The 18,817-nt window shown below is 36.8% G+C and overlaps 1 protein-coding gene across 1 annotated transcript in view; it reads right to left on the reverse strand.

Annotated features, from left to right (window-relative positions):
* Window positions 1-18,817, reverse strand: part of IQCK (IQ motif containing K) — a 172,902-nt gene that overhangs the window by 127,085 nt on the left and 27,000 nt on the right. Inside the window, exon 2 of the mRNA XM_044660353.1 lies at window positions 6,550-6,614. Within this exon, the coding sequence (XP_044516288.1) occupies window positions 6,550-6,614 (65 nt within the window). The remainder of the gene's footprint in view (window positions 1-6,549; window positions 6,615-18,817) is intronic.

Consider the following 18,817-nt stretch of genomic DNA (forward strand, 5'->3'; position numbering starts at 1 on the left):
GGTAAGGGTTTAAAAAAAAGCAGAGCAGCTAATAAATTCTTAGCTTTCCTTAATGATAATTTGGTCCTTTAAAAAATGTAAGAAGTGATGAGGAAACTGCTCCTCTTCGGGATCTGATTTTTACCAATAAAGAGAAACCAGTTACTGAAATAGAAATAATTGGAACTTTGTGGGGAAGTGACCGCTCCATTTTAGGATTTGTTAAAAAAGAGGAGAAAAGCCAAGAATAATATGACATGAGTCTCTACATTTTGGATTGTAGTTATCAAAAGGTTTGGACAAAGTACAGGGACTACCCCTATGCCTGGAACTCTAAAAGGAAAAGTCATTTAAGAAAGGACTGAAAACTTTCAAATTCTTTTAAAAATATTTAACAGGTATCTTTTGTTTTTAATTACCTTCATTTCCAAATATCTCTCTTCTAGCCAGTGAACCAAGAATAAAGGAAGGAAAAAAACATTCATTGAAACTAATCAACAAATCAATAGCATCTGACCCTGTAGACATTGTTCCACTACTATAATCTCTCTCATCTCTACAAAGAAGTGAGGAAATGTCTTCTCTCATCAATTCTTTGGGGCAGACTTGGTTATTATAATTACACAGTATGGATTTTTTTGTTCTTTCTATTTAAATTGTTGTAGTCATTGTGTATACTTTTTATGGTCTTGCTTTACTTTGGATCAGTTATCACATTCATGTACCTCAACTTATTTAGCCTTTTTCTAATTAACAGTCGTCTGGCATCCATCCTTTGCTACTACAAAAATTAATGTGATAATACTTTGGTCTGTATATTTCTTTTGATATCTTCGGTGTATGTGGTTAGTAGAGAGATTTATGAATCAAAGTGAATGGAAATATTAGTAATTTTTCAGGATTGAAATTCTGAAGACAAATTATTCATATGAAGAAAAAACCTGGGATGCTGTCTAAAGCAGTAGTGCCAAACTCAAATAGAAATAGGGATCATTAAACCGTACATAGGTCTTTTCTCTATATATGACTTAGAAAACTACATGTTAACATTATCTATGTTTTATTGTATTTTTATTTATTTTGTTAAATACTTTCCAATTACATTTTAATCTGTTTTAAGCCACACTCAGAAATGTTGTACCCATATGTTTGATACTATGGTCCAAAGAAATTGATATGGATGTACAGGGAATTCATTATTCAACTTAAATTCTTAAGAGACATGCAGAAGAGAGAAAAATAAGACAGTAATAGAGGATAAATTCAAAAGCATAGTATAATCCTATAAGAATACAGTCAGGATCATGTAAAGCTCACAATAAATTAAAGTTGATAAGAAATTCTAAGGATAGCAGAAAGGCCATCTCTTTTGACCAATATTTGGGAATAAAAGGAATTTGGAAGAAAGGATATGAACACTGTTTGGAGAGGCTCAATGAACAAACATTTGTTAATATAAAGACAAAAGTCAAACAATTCCTACATTCAAAATAATTATAATCTAGCCAGAAAAAATAACATATCTCCACTATCAGTCTCTTCTATTCCTATATAGATATATGTAAAATAAAAGAAGCTAATTTTGGAAGAGGGCAGCGAGGTGGTACAGTGGATAGAGTGCTGGTCCTGGAGTCAGGAAGACTCTCACGTTTATTAGCTGTGTGACCCTCGGCAAGTCATTTAATCCTCTTGCATCTATTTCCTCATATGTAAAATGAACTGGAGGAAAAAAATGGTAAACTACTCCAGCATCTCCACAAAGAAAACCCCAAATAGAGTCGTGAAGAGCTATACATGAATGAAATGACACAACAACAATTTTGGTAGAAAGGTACTAGCAGTTGAAAAGAGATCAGGAAAAACTTCATGTAGAAGGAACTTAATGAACTAACTGATCCTTGAGGAAATCTAACAGGAAGGAACTTGACAAACTAATAGGAAAAAGTGATGAGGGGCTTCATTGAAGGAACAAGATCTGGACAAAGACTTAGAGATTGGGAGTTCCACTTAATAAGGAAAAAAAGGTCAGATTTGCTGGTCAATAATGTGCATGAAGGGAACTAATCTATTGTAAGAGGAAAAATAGTCTAGAATCAGGTTAAGAAGGCCTTTGAATGATAGAGAGCTAGAAGTTATTTATATTTAATCCTGGAGACAACAGGGAGCCACTGGCGTTTACCAAATAGGGAAGTGCTAGAGTCACTGTGGAAGCTGGATTGGAGTGGATAGACTTGAGGCACGGAGACAGTCCATACAGGAAATGATATAGACCTGAGGTAGGTGAAATATGAGAAAAGTTGGAATCAAGGGCACAAGTGTAGATGCCATGTGAATTGATTGAAAAAGCATGAACTGTCCTATAAAATAAAACACTTAGAAGGGGCTGTAAGATTTAAATTAATATCAATAACTCCAAGTATTATATTTTATAAGATTTAATGGTAATCACTTGAAGTAAAAGGAAAAAAATAGAAGTACAAAGCTTAAGTATGACCACATGAGTAAACTTTCCTGCCAAGCTCTTCCCACAGCCTCCACAGCCACATTCCCAGAAGAAGAGAGCGAGAGGTGGGGTTACACCAAAATATATCCTCTCTATGATATCACATAGGGTAAACATGTATCTCAAGGATGCAAAATGGGATGCTGGGTAAGATAGTTCTGGGGAGCAAATTCCATCTACACAGGGCTATACTTAATTATGAGAAAGGCTGGCATGGATATGTTCTGCCTTGTCCCAGAAGATAGAACTAGGAGCTATGGGAAGAAGCTGAAGAGAAGCAGATTCAAGTTCAGAATGGGGGGGGGGGGGGGACAATTAGAACTGTTAAAAAATGGAATAGACTGCCTTGGGGTAGTTGCTGGAAAACCTTCAGGCCTTGCTAAAGATCTCATATGTGTCCAGCTCCCACACCACTCTACTGAAACTGATGTTCTCTCTAGTTTCACTAAGAAATTTCTAATTATCCAATCTTAGGGCCTCTTCTCTGTCTTTATTCTCCTTGACTGTATGCTACATGTGACATATTTAACCTTTTCCATTCCCTCCCAAAATTTTCTTTCTTTGGCTTTCTACAACACCTTCTACATTTTGGTTCACTACTTACATACCTCACTGACTACGTCTTCCCTCTCCTTCCACTATTAACTCATCCTTTTCCACCTGCTCTCTTATGGCTAAATTCAGAAAGTTTATCAAGGTTTCAGTGATCACTTCTACAAAGATGACCATAAAATTTATATCTTTATATATTCTCTCCCAATCAATAGTTCCTACAACTATTTGATATAGATTTGTTTTTATATTAAATTTTTAATTACAAAAATCTATTTTTTATCCAGATTAAAAAAGAAAATCCTTATAACAAATACATATAGTCAACCTGTGACCTAGAGTGATGTCCAAGTGACTTCCCAAGCTTTCCTCTCCTGGGGGACTTTACCTCTAAGATTAAGGTAAAGATTTGGAAACCCACCAAAGAAGTCTCAACTATTTATGTTAGCCCTTTCTATTTTGAAATTTATCAGATTATAAGAAATGATAAGTACTATGATTTCAGAAAAAGCTGGAAAGATCTACGTGACTGATACAGAGTGAAGGAGAACATCATACACAGCAATAGCAATATTGTATGATGATCATGTGAAAGACTTAACTATTCTCAGCAATACAATGATCCAGAACAATTTTGAAGGACTCACGACATAGTATGCTACCCACCTCCAGAGAAAGAACTGTTGGAATCAGAATGCAGATCAAAGCATACAATTTTTCACTTCAGTTTATTTGTGTTTTTATTTGGAGGCTTTGGTTTTCATATGAGTATTCTCTTATAACAGTGACCAATATGGAAGTATATTTTGCAAGATAATACATATATAACCCAAATCAAATATGGGAAGGAAAGAAAGGATGGGAGACAATTTGGATCTTATAATTTTGGAGAATGAAAGGGGAAAGGACCTACTGGTACAAAAATATTTATAGTAGCTCTTTTTGTAGTGGTGAAGAATTGGAAATTGAGGGGATGCTCATGAATTAGGGAGTGGCTGAACAAACTGTGGTACATGTTGGTGATGGATTACTATCAGGCAATAAAAAATGATTAGCGAGATGATTTCAGAAAAAGCTGGAAATATCTGCAGGAACTGACATAGGACAAAATAAGCAGAACTGGAATCGAAACATTGTACACAGTAACAGCAATATTATATGATGATCAACTCTTAGAAACTTCGTCTAATTCAATATTGTTTGGGAACTCATTATCTTCTCTAGAAATCTTGGTTTAGAAACTTTGTGCTTTCCAGGAATTCTTCATAAGAGTCTTATAAATTAAGGAATTCCTCTGCTTGTCCAGAACTATTCCACTATTCTATCACTACCTCCAAATCAGTGTCTTTTCTGTGCATCACTCCTCTTGTGCTATAGCTCCTTGTTGAAGCCTGGGAGATGGCTTCCTTCAAAAGAAGAGAATCCTGCTCAGTAGCCCTTCTCATCTGTGTCTCTCAGGTCTGCTTCTCTCTTCCATTGTTCTCCTATTTAAAGGCCTAGTACTATGATAATGAGATTAATTCTACCTTGCCCATTCTCATATCTAATCACCAAAAGTGTAAACAACTCCAGTAAATTCACAAGTTGGGCGGTCTGTGACCCACATGTTCTAGGGTGAGTGACAAATCAAAATTTACTGACTGTCTCCTGGGCAGTCCTAAGAAAAGCGTTTGTTGTGATTGGGCACGTAAACTAAGAGAAAGGCACAGGAAGTGACGCAAAAGAGGCCCCTTTAAAAAAGAGTGACAACTTCCTGTAGTTCTCTTCTGGTTTGAGTCTTGGACTTGAAGGAGCTCTTCTTGTTTGTGACTTGGACCTGGAGGAGAGCTGGACCTGGGACCCTGAGACCTTGGTGAGACTGTTCTTAAATCTCTCCCTTAGAACTACACATGGTGAGTGAAGAAGGCTGAGTACCTTAGCCTCTGGAGGGGCCCTTGATTGGGAGAAGCCCTCATGACTAAACCCCTTGTTAATAGACTTTTAGGCTCTCCAGCTGGGCATCTGGAGCCCTGCTGGAGTAAAGCCCAGACTTGAATACAATCTAGTTTGTTAAGTTAGATCTCTTACTCTACCCTCTTCTCATCTCTCTACTTCTACTCTCTCCTATATTTTGTAAATAAATTACTAAATCATTTTAGGAATTGGTATTTATTCAGTTCCTTGGCGACCACACCTTTAAATATTAATATATCCAACCAAAAACCCCCTTTTCCCTCCTACAGTACTTCCAGGGAATGTAACTCAAATGCTCAGAAACTAGTAAACTGCACTAGTATAAAAATCACTTAACCTTAATTTGGTATCCATGGGGTGGCAATGAAAATTCACGTACCATCAATGCCAGAACAAAATCTAAAAGTGTGGCTGCTTGGCCCTTTGTATTAGAAGCCCTCTTCAGTGTCAGAACAAAGTCTTCATTCTTTTCCCTCCTTATCTTCTTAACCTTGACTATCATTCTCCTAGACACACTGTACATATTCAGTAAAGTAGGATTTGGACATTTTTCTTTGAGTTCAAAATTTGGCCTGGCTACTATGTGTGGCTGAATCTGCTTTTCTAGGTTTTCTTGATAAACAAAACTGCAGAGAAGGATAACAAAGCATGGTGAAGATTAAAAAAAAAAAAGACACTACACAAAGTATGACTAGAGGCATTATGGAGCCTTTTATTTAAAAGGGAGTTTATTATTTCAAGTTAAAGTGCAAATAAAATCTGCTTACTAGGTACTTGAATTAAAATGTTAGAACTGGAAAGGATCTTTAAGATTCCAGTCCAAATCTCTCATTTTACAGGAAACTGAGGCCCAGAGGTATTAAATACTACCAAGGTAACACAGTAAAATTAGCAACAGAGAAGAGATGACAGGTTTCCAAGCTTTTGTTATTTCCAATTTCATCCACTGTGATGACACTATAAATTGAGAAGTTGTAAGAGTAATTCTAACAAGAAAGTTAGTTTATTGAGCACCAAAGGTAAACTATAATTTATGTAGGTGATGCCTTATAGTTCTTGGTACTTGCTTACTATACTATAAGTTCCTTGAAGGCTTGAAACCATGGATTATATTATTTCATCTTGTATAATATTTATTCATATTAATTCAATATTATTCTTGTATAATGATTATTCATCTTGTATTTCCCACAATATATGCATAACGAAAAAACAAAACAAAACAGTACATTCTGTTGAATGAAGTTAATTGAGTAATTTGATTCCCCTAGAGAATTCACTAGTTAAAACTAATCTTTAATGGCATAGAAAAGTTAACATATTTCTAAATATGTCAGAACCCTGTAACTATCCAAGCATAAGATATGTTTTTGTTAATAACTTAGGCAGTGATCACTAGTGAACAACCTCTTCCTCTGTGATAGAATGATTTTTAGGAGAATTCTCAAAAATTCTCAAATTATTAGTATATCATTTTAGTTTAATTGGTGCTGAAAGAAGTTCATATTTCTTCTTCAATCAAAAAACTGCTAGTGAAAGTCCAGAGACTGGGTAATACTCACAGTAATCACAGGCTGTTGTTTTACTTTATACCCTTCTGGAAAGGGAGGCTGCTCAGCTTCATATTCTAAAAAGGGAAAACATAACAGCAAGGCCCAAATATGTTTTGGCAAAGGCTTTCATAATTTAATGTGCTTTGTGAAGTTACTTTCAAACTTTAGTTGGTGATTTTCAAAAACAACAAATCTATCACAAATTAGAGCTTAATTAAAGCTACTTTAAATTTAAGCCTCTCCCCAAAATTCACCCTCACCCTCCACCACCCACCCATTGGCTTTTTTTTTTTTAGACCCTTAACTTTGGTGTATTTTCTCATAGGTGGAAGAGTGGTAAGGGTGGGCAATGGGGGTCAAGTGACTTGCCCAGGGTCACACAGCTGGGAAGTGGCTAAGGCCGGGTTTGAACCTAGGACCTCCTGTCTCTAGGCCTGACTCTTACTCCACTGAGCTACCCAGCTGCCCCCACCACCCATTGGCTTTTGATCTTTGGTGATGAAGACTAGGGCTGACAGTGCAGGCAATGAATGTGTATGGAGGATGGGTGGGAAGGTGCCTGATGTTGACGGAAAAGCTATGTTCCTCTCCTTTCTGAATGGGAATTTGCAGAAAACAAGAAGAAAGAAAGAGGTTGCAACTGATTCTGAAATAAGGAAGGAAAAGGATATTACTGGCAGGTGACAGAGAAATCAAAGTACAAATCTCATTTAAAGAAGGGATTATGGGACAGCTAGGTGGCTCAGTAGATAATCAGGCTAGGAGATGGGGAGGTCCTGGGTTCAAATGTGGTCTCAGACACTTCCTAGATGGTTGACCCTGGGCAAGTTACTTAATCCCCATTGCCTACCATAAAATTAAAAAAAATAATAATAAAATAAAGTAGGGATTATGTCACCTCTTTATATTTATATTCCCAATGCTTAGTACAGTGACTGACTCATAAAGAGTGCAATAAGGGTATGATTTATTGATGCCCAAAGATATATTTAAGGACCATCTTAGTGATGGTGAACCATTTAGAGATGGAGTACAAGCCCCACACTCACCCCACCCCCCAGACCCCAAGTGTTGTGCTCACCTGCCCCCAGAGACTTCATGCCCTGCCACTCCCATCAAGTGCCAGGGGTTCCCCCCCTTACCCCACACTGGGGAGGAAGAAAGCTCTCCCAATGGGCTGCTGGGTGGAGGGGTGGGTGAAGTGAGGAATGTCCTCAGCGAATATAGAGATGGGGAGGGGAGCAGCCCAAGTGTTCTGCTCCCCACCAGCTCTGCAGCCTGTGAGTTGCCCTTCCACCCCCCCACCCCACCCCACCCCCGCCCCCGTACATTCCCACAGGCTTCTGGGCAGAGGGGCGGGGAGGCAGGGTGGAGAGGGGGAGGGGAGCAGCTCCACTGGAGTCCCTCTGCCTTTTTGGTAATGAATTGGGGGGGGGGGGGAGGTAGGGAATATGTGCCCACAGAGAGAGCTATGCATGCCATAGGTTGGCCATCATTGAACTAGCAGAATCTGGACTAGAATCCAAAGGTCTCCTGATTTTTCATTCCTTGAAACATACATTACATCTCTTAAAAAATAATTCCTCTCAATAAATAAATCCTCAGATAAATCCAACAAACAGGTTTATAAATGCCTGCTAGGTGCAAAGCACTATACTTATTCACTTGGAACATATATAGTTTAACTAAAACATAAGCCCTCTCTTTATAGGATTTATATTACAGTCTAGTTGTCCAGTCATCTCTGACCCTTCATGACCCCATATTTGGGGTAGTAGGGTGATATTTTTTAAAAAAGTAATTATAATGCAAAATAATACATAAGTATATAAAAGAAATGCAAACAGTCTTATATGAGCTCTGAGAAAATAAAAGAGGGCAACTAAGTGGCTCAATAGATAAACAGGCCTGGAGTCCAAAGGACCGGGGTTCAAATCTGTACTCGGATACTTCCTAGATGTATGAACCTGGGCAAGTCACTTAACCCTGCTTGCCTAAACCTACCACTCTTCTGCTATAGAATTGAACTAAGACAGAAGGTCATAGATATTGGGGGCAGCTAGATGGCTCAGTGAATAGAATACCAAGCCTAGAGATGGGAGGTCCTAGATTCAAATATGGCCTCAGATACTTCCTAGTTGTGCTACCCTAGGCAAGTCACTTAACCCCCATTGCTCTCCTGCTCCTCCTCCTCCCCTTCCCCTCTTTCTCCTTCTCTTCCTCCTTCTCCTCCTCCTTCTTCCCATTCTTCTGCCTTGAAACCAATACAAAGTACTGATTCTAAGTCAGAAAAGTGTCTTTAAAAAGAAAAAAGGAAAGATATCCTATATCCTATATAATCCTACATACATCTTCAGACATGAATAGATGAATTTGTTTCATTTAACCATAACTATTTATTACAAAGGAGGGCTTTATTTTATGCAGAGATAGGGAGTAAGTAGATATTAATAATGATGCAAAAAAAGTGCATCAATGAAACATTAAAAATACGCAAGGGAACAAAAGAAAGTTTAGAATGAGAATCAAACAAGACTGACTTGATTTGATATATGACTATAACATACACTTTAAAAAAATTGAATGTAATAGCAACTCCATATGCAATCTTCTTTTCTATTCTATGTATTTATGTTTGTTCATTTTTGTTGTTTACTTTTAAAAAAAGAATCATACTGACTCCCAGAAGAAGTAGAATTTGCACTGTGCTTCAAGAGATAACTATGATTTCTTTTCAGTTCAATCCAAGTCAACAATCATGTATGAAATATGAAGAAAAGAAAAGAAAAGAAAAGAAAAGAAAAGAAAAGAAAAGAAAAGAAAAGGAAAGAAAAGAAAAGAAAATAGCATCAGGTCAGGCTAAAAGGATAAAGTCAAACAAATTTTGAAGAGCCTAGGCAATCTCAAAATAATTATCTTTTTTTAATTACAAATAAAATTAAACGTTGGTTTTAAAAGCAGAAGTAATTTATAATCAAGATTAGATATTTGATTTTGACTTAAAACCCTTCAAAATATACCCTTCATATAAATACCTAAAAGTATTTCTGGGCATTTAAATCCTTTTCCATATTGTCTAGCCTATCATATTCTCTTTATGCTATATATGTAAGAAAATATCTAGACAAATAGATTACTCTACATATACTTACTCTAATATATCTTGTAAATTTTGAATGAAAGCAGAACAAATTGGTCATTTCAAGGCTCAAGATGTTTGGCATGATCTTCTAATTTGGAAGTTTTCTCTCACAAATTTTGTTTTATAAGTTTAAGAATAAACTGGTTATATTATTTGACCCAATGTATGACTAACATAATTTTCAAAAACTAGCTGAAACATGATAGTAAGTTATGTGGATAATGAATGAAATTTCATGTCATTATTATTGTGAAATTCATATGACTAGAAGTAGTATTAATTTAGAAAAATCAAAGCATCTTTAAAGCAAAATTAAAAGCTATTCTTCTCTCAATATACATCAATGCCTTTACTTCTCTACTTCTAGAAACTATAGTTCTCTTTGGAATGATCTATATTGAAAGTGACAGCAAATCTATATCAGATTACTTACTGTCTCAGGGAGAAGGGAAGAAAGGAAAGTGGCACAGAAACTGGAATTCAAATATTTTTTAATGAACATTAGAAATTGTTTTTACACATAATTGGGGAAAAAATAAAATATTATTTTTTAAAAATTAAAGAAAGTGATAGCAAACTAAAATAATTGTTCTTACATAGACTTAGATTATAGAATCATTGATTTAGTGCTGGACAGGTCCATACAAATCACTTGATATAACCTTATTTTACAGATGAGGAAACCGAGACCCACAAAAGTTGAGTAACCTGCCCACACACATATAGAGCTAAGATTTGTTCTAGCTTTTTTAACTTTCAGAACTTGTGAAGTAGGAATGATTATCTTCATTTGCACTGATAATAGGTAGAAAGACTAAGTAATTTTTCCATGAAAAGAAAGCTTTTAGAGGGTTACCTGAGAAGAATGAACAATAAATAATAGTCCAATCAAAAAAGGACCTCAAGGGGGAAAAAAAAGATAACCAAGATGTTTTTAGGAATGTTGAGCTTATTTCTAGTATACTGTAAAAGACAGCAAAATGTAGTGAGAATACAGGTCTTGAATCCCCAGCTCTGACAAACTGAGTCTTTCTTCTGACAATTACTTGCTGAGTGAATGATGCTGAGTAATGTTTGACTGTAGAAGCCTCTTGGAGTCTGTCTTTTCATTTATAAAACTGTAGCAGCAATAAACAATTTTCCTAGACATTTCCAAATCATGTCACTTGCATGTCTGACCAATTTTATCATCCTTCTCTCACTAAAATTCAGAACTTTTCATTTATTCACCTATCTTATACTCACATATCTTAATCCTAACTCATAAGGTTATTGTAATGAAAATGTTTTATTAAACCAAAAAGCATAAATGAAACATGTACAAGGTGAGCTAGCTCACTCGTGCTCTCTCTCGAGCGCGCTCTCTCTCTCTCTCTCTCACACCCACACACACACCCACACATACTTTTTGTTTAGACCTGTTATTTTACCAGTATGGGGAACTTATAATGTGGACAAAACAATTAATATTCTTTTTTTTATTATTTTTGAGTTCCAAATTCTCTCCCTCCCTCCTGTTCCTCTCCTTCAGAAGTTAAACAATTTGATTTAGATAATACATATGTAGTTATATAAAAATATTTTCATATTAGCTATGTTGCAATGGAAAAATAGACCAAAAAAAGTTTTAAAAAGTATGCTTTGATCTGATTCAGACCCCATTAGTTCTTTCTCTTAAGATGGATAGCATTTTTCATCATAAGTCCTTTGAGAATGTCTTGGATCATTGTATTGCAGAGAATAGTGAAGTTATTCACAGTTGATTATCTTACAATATTGCTAATACTACACTGTCCATCTGGGTTTACTCACTTCACTTTGCATCACTTAATTTAGTCATTCCTGGTTTTTCTGAAAGCATTCTATTCATCATTTCTTATAACACAATAGTATTGCAACACAATCATATACCACAACTTGTTTGATCATTTTTTAACTGACAATCACCTTAATTCCCAAATATTTGCCCCCACAAAAAGAGCTGCAATAAATATTTTTGTACAAATTAATCTCTTTGGGATATAGACCTGGTAAGTGGTATTGTTGGGTCAGTAGTAGTTGTGTTGTATATGCAGTTTTAAAGCCCTTTGGGCATAGTTTCAAATTGTTCTCCAGAATGGTTGATCAATTCACAACCTCATTAATGATGCATTAGTATCCCAATTTTTCCACATTTCCTCCAACATCTGTCATTTTCCTTTTCTGACATACCAATCTGATAGGTGTGAGGTGTTACTTCAGATTTGTTTTCATTTGCATTTTTCTAATCAAGAGTGATGTAGAGCATTTTTTCATATGACTACAGATAGCTTTAATTTCTTCATCTGAAAATTGCCTATTCATATCCTTTGACCATGCCAATTATCAACCGGGGAAATAACTTATAGATTTTACTTCGTTCTCCATATATTTGAGAAACAAGGTCTTTATCAGAGCTTGCTATAAAAAATTTTCTCCCAGTTTTCTGCTTTCTTTCTAGTCTTAGCTGCATTGGATTTGTTTGTGTGAAACCTTTTTAATTTAATGTAATCAAATTTATCCATTTTTTACTTCCCATAATGCTCTTTATTTCTTGTTTGGTCATAAATTTTTCTCTTATCCATAGACCTGACAGTTGAGATGTTCTATGCTCCCTAATTTACATAAGATACTTTTTATGCCTAAATCATGTATCTATTTTGACCTTATCTTGGTGTGAGGTGTAAGATACATAGAGGTGTAAGACCTAGTTTCTGTCATACTACTTTCTAGTTTTTCCAGCAATTTTTGTCAAATAGTACATTCTGTCCCAAAAGCTCAGATCTTTGGATTTATCAAACACTAGATTACTATCATTTACTGTATATTATATACCTAATCTATTAAATTGGTTTGTACTCTCTTTCTTAGCCAATACCATATTATTTTGATGGTTACAATTTTGTAATACAGTTTGAGATCTGACATTGCTAAGTTGCCTTCATGTTTTTTTTTCATTGCTTCCCTTAATATTCTTGATCTTTTGGTCTTCCAGATGACTTCTGTTATTTTTTGGGGGTCCATAGAATTATTTTTTGGAAGCTTGATTGGTATGGCACTGAATAGGTATATTAGTCTAGGTAAAATTGTCATTTTTATTATATGGATTTGGCCTAACCATAAGCAATTACTATTTCTCCAATTGTTTAGATCTGTCTTTATTTGGGTGAAAAGTATTTTGTCACTGTGTTCATATAGTTCCTGGATTTGTCTTGACAGTCAGACTCCTAGGTATTTTATTTTATCTACAGTTAATTTAAATGGAATTTCTCTTTCTATCTCTTCCTGCTGGACTTTTTTAGTAATATATAGAAATGCTGATAATTTATGTGGGTCTATTTTATATCCTGCAACAGTGGTGAAGTTACTAATTATTTCAAGTAGTATGTTAGTTGATTCTCAAGGATTCTATAAATATGCCATCATATCATGTGCAAGGAATGATAGTTTTATTTTCCCACTGCATATTCAAATTCCTTTCATTTTTTTCTTTTTTAATTGCTATAGATAGTGTTTCTAGGACAATATTTAATAAGAGCAGTGAAAATGGACATCCTTTCTTAACCTCTGATTGGAAAAGCCTTTAGCTTATTCCCATTACAGATAATGCTTGCTGATGGTTTTTAATAGGTACTACTTGTCATTTTAAGGAAAGCTCTATTTCAGGGGTCAGCAACCATTTTGGCCGTGAGAGCCACAAATGCCACATTTTTAAAAATGTAATTTCATGAGAGCCATACAGTGCTCACAGTGCACACTCCTGTAACAGTGCCTGAAAAAAAACTGACTTTATGGCTCCTGCAGAAAGAGCCATACCTAGCCCTCAAAAGAGCCAGATATGGCTCGAGAGCCATACGTTGCCGACCCCTGCTCTATTTATTCCTATGCTTTCTAATATTTTTAATGAGTCCTGTATTTTGCCAAAAGTTTTTTCTGCGTTTGTTGAGATAATTTCTTGTTCTTCCTCTCCCTTGCTCCTTCTCACAGTGCAGTCCTCTTTCTCACTCCTTTATTTTATTTTTTGGAAATCATTCCATCAGTAAACTCACACTCATGCCCTTGTCTATGTATATTTCTTCTAACTGCCATAATAATGATAAAGTTCTTAGGAGTTAAAAGTATAATCTTCACATATAGAAATGTAAACAGTTTAACCTTATTTAATCCTTTATGATTTCTCTTTCATGTTTATACCTTTTTAAGTTTCTCTTGAGTCTTGTATTTGAAAGTCAAAATTTTTATTCAGTTCTGGCCTTTTCATCAGAAATGCTTGAAAGTCTTCTATTCCATTAAGTATCTTTTTTTTGCCTTAAGGATTATACTCAGTTTTACCAATTAGGTCATTCTTGGTTGTATTCCTAGTTCCTTTACTCTTGAGAATATCACATTCCAATTCCTCTGATCTTTTAATGTAGAAGCTGCTAAATCTTGCCTTATCATGATTTAGGTTCCACTATATTTGAATTATCTCTTTCTGGATGCTTAAAATATTTTCTCCTTAACTCTGAAATTTGGCTATAAAATTCCTGGGTGTTTTCATTTTGAGATCTCTTTCAGGAGGTGATTGGTAGATTCTTTTGATTTCTATTTTACCCTCTAGTTCTATGATATCAGGGCAGTTTTCTTTGATAATTTATTGAAATACGATGTCTGGGTTCTTTTTATTTTATTTTATTTTATTATAACCCTTACCTTATTGATTCCAAGGCAAAAGAGTGTTAAGAGCTAGGTAATGGGGGTTAAGTGATTTGCCACAGAGGTCACTTTTTATTTTATCATGATTTTCAGGTTCTTTATTTTATCATGATTTTCAGGTAGTTCAACAATTCTTAAATGATTTTTCCTTAATCTATTATTTTCCAAGTCAGCTGTTTTTCTAGTGAGATACTTTATATTTTCTGCTATTTTTTCATTCTTTTAACTTTAAAAAAAATGGTTTTGCATGTCTCATGGAATCGCTAGTGTCCATTTGCCCCAATTCTAATTTTAAGGAATATTTTCTTCAGTGAGCTTTTTACCTTTGTTCTATTTGGCCATTTCTACTTAAGTTCTTTTCTTCAATTTTTTGCACCTCTTTTTCCATTTGGCCAATTTTTCCTTTTTTTAAGAGTTCTCTTCAATGGATTTTTGTGCCTCTCTTACCATCTGGTCAGTTCTGGTTTTTAATGTGTTTTCTTCTTCAGATTTATTTAAGCCTCTTTTATCTAGCTATATACTCTCTTTTCATAATTTTCTTATATCATTTTCATTTCTTTTCCATTTTTTCTCTATTTCTCTTATTTTATTTTTAAAATCTTTTTTTTTGAGTTCTTCCATAAATTCTTCTTGGGCCTTGACCAATTCACAATTTTCTCAAAAGTTTGAATGTAGCTGTTCTGACTTCAAGATCTTCCTTTGAGTTTGTATCTTGATCTTCCTTGTCACTATACTAACTTTATGTGCTCAGGTTCTTCTTTTGTCATTTGCTTACTTTTCTCTGTCTGTTTATTGACTTAAAATTTTATATTAAAGTTAGGCTTTGCACTTAGGATGGAGGGAGCACTGCCCAAACTTCAGGACTTTCTTTTTGCTATATTCAGAGCCAGCTGTAGAGCTGTAGATTTTTCATTCTTCCAAGGTGGTTTGATCTAAGGAGAGGTGTGATTACTGTTCTGGTTTGTGTTCTGGCCTGTGAAAGACCACAGGCCCTCTTCACCATCCTAGAATGTGACCAGGGCCTCTGTACTCCTGCAGCTGCAAGCACAAGTTGGGTTGTACTCCTCTTAGCTTTGGGATTGCCACCTAGAATTACATATGGGCAATGTGACAGAATCCTGCACCCAGTGCCAGCAAAGGGTCCCCCATAATCTCCTTCTAATCAGTTGTCTGACTCCTATGAGTTGAGGGATCCTGAAACTGTTGCTGGTGCTGATGGAATGCCTCCAAGGCCTGCTCTAACACCCCAGCACCTTGTGCTAAGAGGTTTGCTCTGTGCTCCAGGTCTGACCACCACTCTCCTGAGACAGACCTTTCCTGTAGCCATCCTAAGTTGTTCTGGGGAGGGAATATTGTTTTACTCTCACCTTTTTTTTTACCACTCTAATTTAGTTGGTTCTACCACACTTTTTAGAAGAGAATTTCAGAGAGTTCAGGTGAGTCCTTATCTTTATTCCACCATTTTGGCTCTACTTCTTCAGATTTTCCTGACTACAAGGCCAGTCCTCTTATCCACACTACCAAACTGCCTCTCAGGCCCAGTGTAATGTGACTCAACATTTTTCACATTATTTGTTTTTAATACATGGCAAGAGATAGATTCATATATGTAATAAGGGAATTTATCTAGATGTAATAAGGGAAATTTAGGCAAGGATGTTATAAGGGGATTAAGGTTAATGGGGTAATAAGGAGGTTGTAATATGGGAATAGACTAGAGGTAATAGGGAGAATAAGTCAAGGTAAGGTTGCAATGGGGGATAAGGCAGGTAAAGGACTAAAGGTAATGTGAATAGAGATAAGGCACTGTGCATAGGGGTTTGTGGATCCCTAAGGCAGTAGATAGATAACGAAGATATAATGGTGAAGGTGGTAGATTGTGGTGGTAGGAGAGTAAGGGAATGACTGAGTTTAGGGAATATAAACACGGAGGTATAAAGAGTTGCAAAGGCAGACAGCTACAGCCGGACAGACTGGGACACAGGTTTAAGACAGAGACACTAAAGGGAAACAGACTGAGCCCTTTTAGAAGGAAGGGCACTTCTACAAAGATTAAGGCCAGCCAAGAATGGCTTGAAACTGACTAGAGGGCTGCTAGTCAGTTTCTCAGGTTCACAAAGGAATAGTTCAGAGGAAGTATTAAGATTGCACTTCCTCCAAAATGGACACCTCCAATTTCCTTCACGACCCAAGAACAATGTTATTCCTTTCTCCCCTTCTCCCTCCCTCTTATCAATCAACTAATGAACTAACCAAAGGTTTGATTACTTGACAAACTGGGTTTATTGATTTTTAGGGTTGATTGGAAGGGATGGAGGGGTACAAGGTAACTCTAACAGCCGCCTAGGGAAAGCTTCAGGTGGGGAGGGAGACAGGAATGTGAGACTGAGATAGGGCCTGCCTAACTCACCCCCAAAGGGTTTTGTAGCCTATAGGATTAGGAAAGTTGGATACAATGATTCAAGAGATAATTTATAACAAGGGTAAGCCCTATTAGGCTACAGGGAAACTATATCTACCAAGTTTGAAAGCTAAACCCCAAGATCCACCCTACTTTGAAAACCCCAAGAAATTTAGGAAGGGAAAATGATGATTGGGAATAAGAGAGGTTAGGGAGATCTAAAGGAAATAGTTAAACTAACAAATTTTAAGAGAAAAGCTGCAGAATATAGGCCAGGTTTTCAGTCTAAAGAACAGAGCTCAGTTGACCCTTCTACTCTCATTGAGTCCCCAGGGTCAAATGACTAACCTCAGGATTCTAAACCCTTTTCCAACTGTCAGAGACTCTCCAGTAAGGCTTTGCAGGGCTGATATGCACCCTATTTGCACTACATATAATAAATAAGAATAAATGAGAGATGAATTTAGGAAGATGGCGGCAGAGTAAAAAGCAGCTCTTAACCTCTCCTGACTGAAACACACAAAACTCCTCGAGGGGACATAAAAACAAGTCCAGACGAACAGAGGAACCCCATAACAGGGTGCAGTGTGGTATCGGGACATTTCCATGCTATAAAGGGGTGAAACAGCTCTCACTAAATCGCGGGCTGAGCAACCACTCTATCCCCACCCCCTCCACACACAACACCTATAACGCCGAAGCCAGTTAAAAAGAAATAGAGCGGCTTCCGGGTTAAGATGGCGGCAGAGTAAGAAGCAGCTCTTAACCTCTCCTGACCGAAACATACAAAACTCCTCAAGGGGACATAAAAACAAGTCCAGACGAACGGAGGAACCCCACAACAGGGCACAGCGTGGAAGGTACGTGGAATTGAGACATTTCCAAGCTAAAAACGGCTCTCACTCACTCAATCGCGAGCTGAGCAACCGCCCCACCCCCACCCCCTCCACACTCACCTATAGCTCCGAACCCAGCTAAAAAGAAATAGAGCAAGTTTGGGGCACCCATCGAGTCATCAGCAGCTCCGGGACCTGTTCCTGACAGCAGCAAGACTTCGGACCCCATTAAGTCAAAAAAAGCACGCGAAATCTGAGCGCGCGCGCCGGAGCAGGACGCTGGGCGCAGAGAGCCGGCTGAGTAGAGGCGTGGGTGGAGGCAGAACTAAGCCTAAGTGGGGAACCAGTGCAGACGGGTATACGACTGTGGAAACAGCGCCCTGAGACTTGTAAAGAAACCTCCAGCAGAGGATCAAGCAAGAGGGCCCACCAGGGGGCTTGACCTTGGAAAAAACCAGAATTCAGACCTCAAGAGCCAATAGATTGAGCCCGAGGATAAAGCTGAGAAGCTGCTGGGCTAATGATGGCTACTCAGCATCAGGAGGTTCAGAAGAGAAAGAATAATAACAAAAAGAAGAAGTCTTTAACACTCGACAGCTTTTACACAGAGAAAATCCAGACAACCGAGCAAACAGAGGAGGAGAACAAACAAGCATCCGGACCCTCCTCAAATAAGGAAAACTCCTCACAAGCTATGGAAGAGTTCAAAACTGAGATTCTGAGGAAAATGGAAGAGATGTGGCAAGAAAATAACTGTTTAAAAGGTAAAATCTTGCAATTGGAAAGTGAGGCTCAGAAATCAAATGAACTGATAAGCAAATTGAACACCAGAAATGATAAGATTGAAAAGGAATACCAAAAGATTATAGCCGAAAACCAAAAGATTATAGCCGATAACCAGTCCCTAAAGGCTAGAGTCGAGCAATTAGAAACCAATGATCTCTCAAGACAACAAGAACAAATAAAACAAAGTCAAAAGACTGAAAAAATAGAAGGAAATATGAAATATCTCAATGAGAGAGTGACAGACCAAGAAAACTGGTCTAGAAGAGACAATTTGAGAATAATTGGTCTTCCAGAAAACCCAGAAATTAATAGAAACCTGGACTCCGTACTAAAAGAAATTATTCAGCAAAATTGCCCTGAAGTCCTACAACAAGAGGGCAATATAGACATCGAAAGGAT

Source organism: Gracilinanus agilis, chromosome 1, assembly GCF_016433145.1.
Source record: "Gracilinanus agilis isolate LMUSP501 chromosome 1, AgileGrace, whole genome shotgun sequence".
Classification (NCBI taxonomy): Eukaryota; Metazoa; Chordata; class Mammalia; order Didelphimorphia; family Didelphidae; genus Gracilinanus; species Gracilinanus agilis.